General features: G+C 36.4%; 1 protein-coding gene across 5 annotated transcripts in view; it reads left to right on the top strand.

The window, feature by feature from the left end:
• The window catches only part of CMC2 (C-X9-C motif containing 2), a 37423-nt gene that overhangs the window by 23537 nt on the left and 4109 nt on the right, over positions 1–9777 (top strand). For 4 of the 5 annotated variants that reach the window (XM_060131627.1, XM_060131625.1, XM_060131629.1 and 1 more), the window contains one exon: positions 5695–5810. The exons of the other annotated variant lie outside the window; for it this stretch is intronic. In XM_060131627.1, the coding sequence (XP_059987610.1) occupies positions 5695–5810 (116 nt within the window). The remainder of the gene's footprint in view (positions 1–5694; positions 5811–9777) is intronic. 5 annotated transcript variants of the gene reach the window in all.

Raw genomic sequence — 9777 nt, 5'->3', positions numbered from 1 at the left:
TTACTGGGTATCCAGGCGTTTAGGATTTGCTTGTGGTAGGTGGGAGCCTGTTAGGGCGCATCTCAGCTTCAGAGAAAGTTCCCACCAATCCGTCTTGCGATGCGAGAATCCAGTGAGATCACCCTCAGTACGCTTTTCAAGGAAAGTGACATTCAAATCTCGTTTATTGGGTTTCAAGATTACTGAGCTTGTCGTTTCACAGTAAGTGGTTTATGAAGAGTCTTCAGTAAATCCGAGTTCTGGAAGCCTTCATTTGAAGACTTAAATGCATAAAAGAAGTTTGCGCTGGCAAAGGAATTCTGTTGTGACACCCCTTGTGTCTCCTTTTCTATCCACACAGGCTTCTGCACTTGTTTGGTTGATTTAAAGTGACCCTCATTTCCCACCTTTTAAAAAAAAATAACTATGTCGATGTCTGAATCAATTCTCAAATCCATGGTAATCCTATATTCAACGTTCAGTAAACATTTATTGGGCATTTACTATGTGCATTTAGGGGAATGTCCCTTCCCTCACTAGCCTGTGTGTTCGTTGAAGTTCATGGACTAATTTTTTTTCCTCTGAAATTCAAGTGATCTGACAGAGTGCTCAGCACCAAGTAAGTGCTGGTAAATATTAGTTCAGGGAAAGCTGCACCTGGGCCCATTCCTTAAGAAATTATGTGGGTTGCTCTCAGTAGCAGTGGGGCATGGTCTATACTCTGGGAGCACTTGTCACTCAAAAGCATCTGTTTAGATTTGGTGACTTTGCAGCTGTGATAAGTAAAAGTGGGTAGGGTAGGGAGTCCCCTGCTATGTCTGCTACCTCTACTGAATATGGTGCAGTTTGAAGTAGAGAAACACTCACTTAACTAATTCCAGTGCTTTCTGAAATTAGACTTAAAAAAATATCTTTTAGAAAGCATTAACTCTTATTTTATCATTTTTCCTGGAGAACAGCTTCTTCAGACTGAAAAAGAGCTTTTCTGGGCTTGTTTTAAAATGACATTAGAAATTATAACTGTAGTGTAAATTTCTTTCTGGTGGGACCACACAATAGCAAAATCTTTCTAAAGAAAGCCTAAGTGGCATTAAAATATAGGGTTTCCCCCTTGTGATCATAGTTCTGCTGAAATGTGTTATTAGAATGCTTCCTCCCTTTTCTTCACTAGTTAATGTATTTCTTACTCTCGGTTTTTTTATTTTCTAAAATTGTGCCACCTGGTGGTTGAAGTCTTCTGCCTATCACAGAATACTCGTTAGAAAAATTTTACCTCAGGGTCTTGGTAGAATAAGGTGAAGCAGTGAATAAAATAAGACTATAGTTTTTATATCTTTAGTGAGGGCACCCTACTGCTTAAACCCTCCCAGCTTACCTTCAAGTAAAAGTTACAGTTGCTTTGCAGGGGCCTATTAGCCAGTTATCAAAATATCAAATTGTCACAGATGAACATTTTTAAGAGTTTAAGTGGACTGTTGTGGTATCAATGTGTGCATACCTGAGGAAGTGGATGGGATTGGCATGGGGAAGGAAGAGTTGTAGCTGTGACAAGTAAACCGTTCTGATGGTTTCAAAATGCCAGTGTAAAAGCGGGACTGAAGTTTTGTGTTTAACTAAGTACTAACAGTTTGAATGGAATTTATCCCTGTCTTTCTCACTGCAAATAGCCGTACACAAAGTCTTGTCACCAATGAACACTCCCTTCACCTTTGCTTCAATAGTGCGGCTGATGTTCATAATTACCTTGGTGCTGCCTTTTGAGATTGTTTTCTGTGTTATCAGTAGTAACAAGCGTTTATCCCTTGAGGGCAAATTTTATTTTTGGCAATGGCTTAAATTTAATTGTGAACTTAGATTTGAGAAGAAAGGTAAGGATGCAACGTAAGAATATACTCTGTAACATCCTTAATTAACTTAGCCAGTCTCTTGGGCACATTAGGACAGATAAATGAGAAGTTCACACAGCAGCCTGTTTCATTGTTGGACAGCTCCAGGAAGATGACAACTGCCTCTGTAACTGCCACACTTTGGTTTCCAGTCCTGTCCTCGGACACATCTCAGAGTCAGTTCAGTTCAGCCTTTCCCATCAGGTGACAGGGCATTTCAGATATACTAATAATACTTTACCTTTGTCGCACTCACTCTTCACTATTTCAGATACTCTCACATATGTTATTTTAAACCTCATGATATAGGTCAAGAGCTAATTCCATTTTATGGAAGAAGAGACTTAGGTCTCAGATTAAGTTAGCCAAAGTGATATAACTTGTGAATAGCTGTGTCCACAGCCTTTGCCTTCAGACCCACATCTTCTCCCTTCAAATCCATTACTTGTCATACTTAACCAGGCTGTTCTTTTTATCTGTCTCCTCTGTTGTGGGTTTCCCTAAGTTAGTAAATATTCCCAATTTCATGAATGGCTTCCTGTTTAAACCTAGTGTCAGAGCCATCTCCATCCTGAGCATTCCCCCCGGGGGTACTCAAATTGTCAGTATTCTGGACATGGCTGATCAGGACAAACACAATACTTTTCTTTTTCTTGATGTAGACAGATCCTCTATTTCTAATAATACAGGATAATATTACATTGACTTCTTTGAACCTAGGCCTAGAATTAGTCCCTGTTGAAGTTGTAGCTAACCAGAGGTTCTTTGGGAAATAGTTTTTTTCTATCTGAATTTATTTCATTCACAAACTGCTGGGAAGGCATGTCTTTCCTATTTTGAATGCGGGAAAAATCTGTCACGGTGGGAGATTACGTTGGGTAGTAACTCTGTCACTTACTGTGTGACCCGGGGCTTAGTTTTGCTATGAAAATATGAGTAATGCGTATTTTGACCTACAAAAAAGCTCTTTCTTATGGTTCAACTGAACTTAAAAAGGTACCTACTTCCTCCGGTTATTGGGAGGATTATAAGACTTGTGCCTGCAGGTGGTTAAGTGTTCAAGAAATTATTTTCTACTCTAATAATGTGGATATATTCTTATGGCTTTGATGAAATTTTAAAAATAAGCATATGCAATATATATTTAGCTTTTATTCAGTTCATAAAACGTTACTTTGAGTTACAATAGTGTTACTAGAATAAGCTTTTAAAGATGACTACTGGAGGGTGTCAGCACTCATTTAAATGTGCTCTAAGAAAAATGCCATTGTTTTAGAGTTATGTTTTGTATATTACACCCAAGAGTGCAGCAGTGCATCTGCATATACACCAACAGTTAGCCAAAGCCAGTAGATAGAAGGAAAAGGGAAGAAGAGAATATCTAACTAAAAAGATAGGGTGGAGGCAAGAGGGGAATGATTGATAAAGCAAGGAATTTGTTAGATAAGGGATAGGTAAGTGTTTAGAGCTTTAGGTTAAGTCACAGCTTTCACCAAGAAGAATAGGAAAAGGAAACTATATGAAACCATTTTCTTGTTTGACACAATCACCTAGGATAAGTAGGTAGACAGGAAGACGTTTCATTGGCACCATGACTGGGTCTACAGTAACGTACATGTTTGAAGTAAACTTTTGTGGAGGGAGGAAAAATATGTATCATGATATACATTTACGCTTATATACAAGGTGCATGTGTATATTTATCTCAGCAGCCAAGTGTGTTCTTAAGTTTTACCTTACCAATGAGAGAGGTCATTTCAGTACATCAGAAGCTTGTTTCTGAGCTGTAAAAGCACACATTTGAGGGCTGGGTGATAGAAATATGCAAGAATATTTTGTCAAATATATTTACAGAATAAAATGTTAACGGCATTTTCTAGGTGACTAAACCAGTGTACATCTCCCTTCAGAAAAAATAAGCAAGGCAGAAGTAGGTAACTAATATATACATAAGTGTAGGTATATAATACTGGTGTAATATTAGATGACTTAAATTGCTGGACTGTATGAGACCTCATTTTTCTGAGGCAAAATTTTTATATCATTGAAAAGACTTTGTTGTCAGTGACAGGCAAACAGAACTTGAACTTGGCTGCATTTCCAGTTTCCATTTCAAATACTCAAATACTTACTTGGCACAGCGGCCTGATTTGTGATCTTTAGCTGTGGTGTGTGTGTGTGTGTGTGTGTGTGTGTGTGTATGTGTGTGTGTGTGTGTTTAGTAGTTACTCAGTGGAACAGTGATCTTCTGATATTTTTATCACTTGAAATCTGAAATAGGTATATTATAATTCTCTGCAATTATTTGTTTAGTCATTTTTAACGATTTTATTTGTCGGGAGTGGGACGTTGATGGGCAGTTTGAATTTCTTGGAGCTTTTTTTTAACAGCTTTATTAAGGTATAATTTACATACCATAGAATTCGCTCACTCTAAGTGAATTCAGTGATTTTAGTAAGCTTCTACAGTTGTGCAGCCATTACCACAATCCTATTTTAGAACATTTTCATCCCCCAAAGTTTTCTTTGTGCCATTTGCATATTAATCCCCACTCTCACCTTTGGGCCTAGGCATCGATCAGCTTTTTGTTTCTACAAATTTGCCTTTTTTAGACATTGCATATAAATGGACTCATACATTCCAGTGTTTTGAATATGGCTTATTTCATTTAATTTAGTGCTTTTGAGATTCCTCCATGTTGGCACATGTATAAGTTCATTCTTTTTAATTGCTAGGTAGTAGTATCCCATTGTATAGATATACCGATTTGTTTATCCATTACTTGATTATTAGACATTTGGATTGTTTCCAATATTGACTATTATGAATAATGCTATGAACATTCACATATAAGTCTTTGTGGAGATATATGTTTTCATTTCTCTTGGGTGTGGTCTTAGGAGTGCAGTTTCCAGGTCATATGTTGTTTGTGTTTAACTTCTTTAGAAACTGCCAAATTGTTTTCCAAAGTGTCTGTACTATTTAGCGTTCCCAGTTGCAATGAGTAAGGTCCCTTTCCTCTACATCCTAACCGGTGCTTGGTATCGTCTGATTTTGTGATTATAGCTATTCTGGTGGATGTGTAGTAATCTTTTCTGAGTTAAAAAGAATAGGTTTAAGAAAAGAATAGGTGAATAGTGCTGCATAAATATAGCAAAACCTGAAAATGATGTTTTATCTTAGACCTTGGCTGCTAATTTTCTTCTTTGTGAAATGAAGCAATTAAACTTAATTTCAGGGATTTTAGGTTCTTGTTTTCATTGTAATAATTGCATTTTATGAGTATATATGCTAAATTTGAGAAAAAAATTTCCACATCTGCTTCTTGTTTCTCTTCATGGTTTAGTTAGATTTTCTCAGCCAGATGTTAGTTAGGAAGAAAGCAGTCTACATTAATTCACACTGATGTGAGACTGACTAATGGCCCTTTAACCCTTATACATTTAAAAAGGATTAATAGGCCAGTTCTCGTCATTGGTAGAATTTCATCAGAACAAAATGAGTTGTAATCAATTTCAGGAATGTGGGAAAAGTAATTGAAGGCACACTTATTAATATAGGCAAGCTGTTTCTGCTTGAGCACCTATTTCCAGGATTGGGTCTCTTGAGGAGTCCGCTTTTTTCTGAACCTGCATATTCTCTAAACACTCCTGATAACCTGCCAAATCTGTTAAGTCATTGGATAAGGAAGCTGAGGCTCAAGTTTAATAATTTGCCTAAGGTCAGCATTCTTTTCTGATAAAAGTCACTGCAGGTTCTTACTGAAAATACTTTTAGGTCGCATTAACAAGTACAGTCACACATATTCAAGACACTCTTGTATCCACAGGTTGCTCTGCTGTGCTCCATCTCCTTCTCCTAAAGATGCATCCTGACTTATCTCCACACTTGCATACTGAAGAATGCAACGTCTTGATTAACTTGCTTAAGGAATGTCACAAAAATGTAAGAGTTCAGAAAATGACCATAAAGCAAAAATGAAACCTAGGTACAGCACACCGATGTAAAACGTTATCTCCATTAATGGAAGGAAATGATAATGTCTTAGTTATGGGTCTTAGCTTAGTAAAGATTGATGCTTGTGATCTTTTTAGAAACCATTTCCCTTTATGAGTAGAAATCAAGCATGGTAGTTTATTAGGGAGCTTCTGAAATGATATATAGTAATTAGAATCCCTGTTCCTTGTCCTTGACTTCTACAGTTCTGTGTTTAAAGGAAGTTGAAACATTTTTTATAATTATATGTTAACTAGATTTAAATTGTGACTGGCCTAATTTGACAGGTTTACTTAGTTGTTAGTGGAATGGAAATAAAATTCCATGGTTAAAACCAAAATAGAAAATAAGCCCATTTTTGGAATGCGTTAAATTAATCTGATATTTTTCCCAATGTCAGCTATTTAGCTTTTTTCATGTGTTTGATGTATGAGACAGTTATAAGGAGCATTTGTGTTTTTCTTTAACTTTGCATGATGCATTATTTCCTTCATGTTATTCATATACTGTAGATATATCAGATTCCAATAATAGTATTATTTAAATGAGTAAAATTTTAAGACTAAAAGTAAGGTAGTAAGGAATGCCGATGACCTGTGAAGTCAGGTATTTATACTGGTTCAAAGAATGTTGTTGATGACAATATGCTTTTCGGTAAACTGTTTCTGCCATACATCTAGATTAAGAATTGATACTGTGGGATTGACATATATTCACTAATATGTATAAAATAGATAACTAATAAGAATTGATATTGTAAGTCTTTTTAACTTTAGCCATTCTATGGATGTGTCATAGTATATTATTTGGTTTTAAATTGTGTTTCCCTGGGGGCTGATGACTTTAAGCATATTTTCATGTACTTATTGGCCATTCATATAACGTCTTTTGCCCATATTTTAAAATTGGGTTGTTTTGTCTTGTTATTGAGTTGTAAGAATTCTTTTTATCATTTGGCATAGAAGTCCTGTGTCTCATAAGTGTATTGTGAATATTTTCTCCCAGTCTGTGGCATCCTTTTTTATTTTCTTAAAGATGTGTTACAAAGAGCCGTTTGTAAGTTTGATGAAGTCTAATTTACCAGTTTTTTCTTTTATTGTTTATGTTTTTTGTGTTCTAAGGATCTTTGTATATTTCCTGGTCACAAAGATTTTCTCCTATTTTTTCTTCTAGAAGTTTTATAGTTTTAGCTTTTAGAATTTAGGTCTGTGATTCAAGTTAATTTTTGTGTATGGTGTGAGGTATGAGTCAAGGTTTATTTCTCTCCCTGTGGATACCCAGTTATTCCAGCACCATTTGTTGAAGAGACTGTCCTTTCCCCACTAAATTACCTTGGTGCCTTTGTCAAAAATCAGCTGACCATATGTGAATGGGTCTACTTCTGGGCTCTCTAGTCTGTTCCACTGATTTATATGTCTGTTTTAACACCAGTTGATTCCAACATTATCTTACTGGGGCCACCTGGTCCCATGACTGTTTTGTCCTCTTTTCTGTCCCAGTTCACTTTCTATGCTCTATCTGGAGTTCTCTCTCAGACGTAAGTTTAATCACTGTTCCCCTTAATGGCTCCCTTTGCCTGTAGAATAAACTCTAAAATTTCTTTGTGTTTCGAGGCCTTCATGTACTGGCCCCTACTTACTCTTGGGCTTGACTACACGCCACCCCCCCCCCCGCCCCCGCGCCCGTCATCCTTCCTGCGTGTTCTTGTCTGCAGTTGTACTGGAGCATGTTTTTGTCTTCTAAGCCTTTGTACTTGTTTTTTCCTATGCTTAACTTAGAGCCTTCCTCACTGTCTCAACTTCTCATTTGCTTGATCAGGTTTTATCATCCTCCAGGCTTTATTCTGCTTAATTTGTCATTTCCTCTTCCTTTTCTTTCCTGACCCGGATTCTCTGTACTCCAGTAATACTGTACAGAATAGATTTCCTATGTTATGGCAGTTACTCTTACTCTTTTTGGTCTCAGGACTCCTGCACACTCTTAAAAGTTATTGAGGACCCCAAAGAACTTTTGTTTATGTGGACTATATCTACCAATATTTAGTGAATTAGAAATTAAAACTGAGAAATTGAAAAATACTAATTTATTTAAAAATTATAATAATAAACCCATTACATGTTAATAGTTATTTTTCGTAAAAAAGACCTTATTTTCCAAAACAAAAAAACGGTGGGAAGAGTGACATTGCTTTTGCATTTTTGCAGTTCTCTTTAATGTTTAGTTTAATAGAATACAGCTGGATTCTCATATCTGTCTCTGCACTCAATCTGTGGTGATATTACACTTCATGTAGCCTCTGGAAAAATCCACTGTACCCTTGTGAGAGAATGAAAGTGAGCAAAGCAAATAAGATCTTCAATTATTAGGAAGATAGATTTTACCTTCCCCTGGAAAGGTCTTGGGTAGCCCTGGGGACTACACTTTGAGAACCGCTGCTTTATAGCAATCACTTCATGATTTGTCTCTTTCCTCTGACTCTGAGCTATGAGAGTAGGGCCCAGGTCCACCTTGCTCACTGTTGTGTTCCTAGTGCCTGGGACACTGTCTTCCAGACACTGACTAATTGATTCACTTATTCAATCAGTTGCTCTACCAGTTTGTTCTCTATGAACAGACACCAGGCACTGGAGGCTTATGCATGTGTATACAAGAGAAGTGCAGTCCATGGGCATTTCTTTTACCAACTCCACTGGGGCGTTTTGGGTTTGTTTTTCACATAATGTCACAAGAGTATAATTCTCATTTGGCTAATGTTGAGGTGAAAGTGAAAATATAAATTAGTTTTTGTCTTGAATTTTAAAATAAGATGTATGTGTATGGGATGATATGAATAAATATAAACTAAACTATGAAATATTGCCTTACATTCTAAAAGTTTAACCCTTTCTGGTATTTCTCTTTGGCCAGAAGGTGTGTGAAAAAGCATTGTCCCTGTTTGTTGTGAAAGAGGTAGTTTATACACAGGAAATATTTATCCTGAAAAGGTAATTAGGTAATCAGTAGAAGATCTTAAATGCTTGCCAGAAAAACTCTGACCATTTATTGAATGTGGACCAGAAAAGTACATTTAAAGTGGTGAAGAAACAGGGAAAAAAGAAGTAGCATGACTATTACTAATTATGTGTTGTCTGGTTTCCATGAAAGCCTTAATTAGAAAGAAAAGGAAAAGATGTGCTTATTGTTACAAGTTCAGCATTTATGGCATGTCATTATAGGAGATCACCGTGCTGTCCGACCTGCCCATAAAAATCGTGACGTGCAAACACAGTAATTATGGCCCTACTAAAATTCAGGTTCTTGATGTCAGTCTTTATCTGCTTTGGAGCATATATACTTTTTGCCATGATAATAGTCACAGGACTTGAAACCACTAGAAGATTTTTATCTTTGCTTTTCAAACAAAGCAGACTTTGAATTCAGACATTGATTTTCTTATATTGTGAATTACTGGCTTGGTTATGTGGCCCTTACAGGCCATCTAATAATAGTGTTATGTGTTTCTAATTTATTCTGATGACATTTTGAATGGAGGCAAATGAGAGAATGGCTTTGGCACCAAGCTTTCCATAAGTAACTCTTCTATGGGACAGGAGTGTTTGCTGGTGAAATAAGTTACTGGTCGTGTCAATATGGCTACACTGCCCTTTGACATCACTCTATAATAGAGGATGGATAACATGCCCTTAAAGAAAGGGTATTAGGTAATAAAATGCTTTTCACTCGGTCATTATGAGGTTTTGGCAGGTTAATAGTCTTCTCTTTTATCAAAGAAAAGTCTTTTTATTTTTCATTTCTACCTATAGAGCATTTATTCCTCTTTTGTAGCAATGCCAGAATAAGCCTGTTTATTTGTATATTTTATACCTGTGACTTAACTATTTGCTTAACTATTAACTGTTTGCTTATTGACAACGTG

This window comes from Lagenorhynchus albirostris, chromosome 19 (assembly GCF_949774975.1).
Source record: "Lagenorhynchus albirostris chromosome 19, mLagAlb1.1, whole genome shotgun sequence".
Taxonomy (NCBI): domain Eukaryota; kingdom Metazoa; phylum Chordata; class Mammalia; order Artiodactyla; family Delphinidae; genus Lagenorhynchus; species Lagenorhynchus albirostris.
The sequence above is the reverse complement of the archived record's forward strand: the minus strand, read 5'-3'. Positions and strand labels throughout refer to the sequence as shown.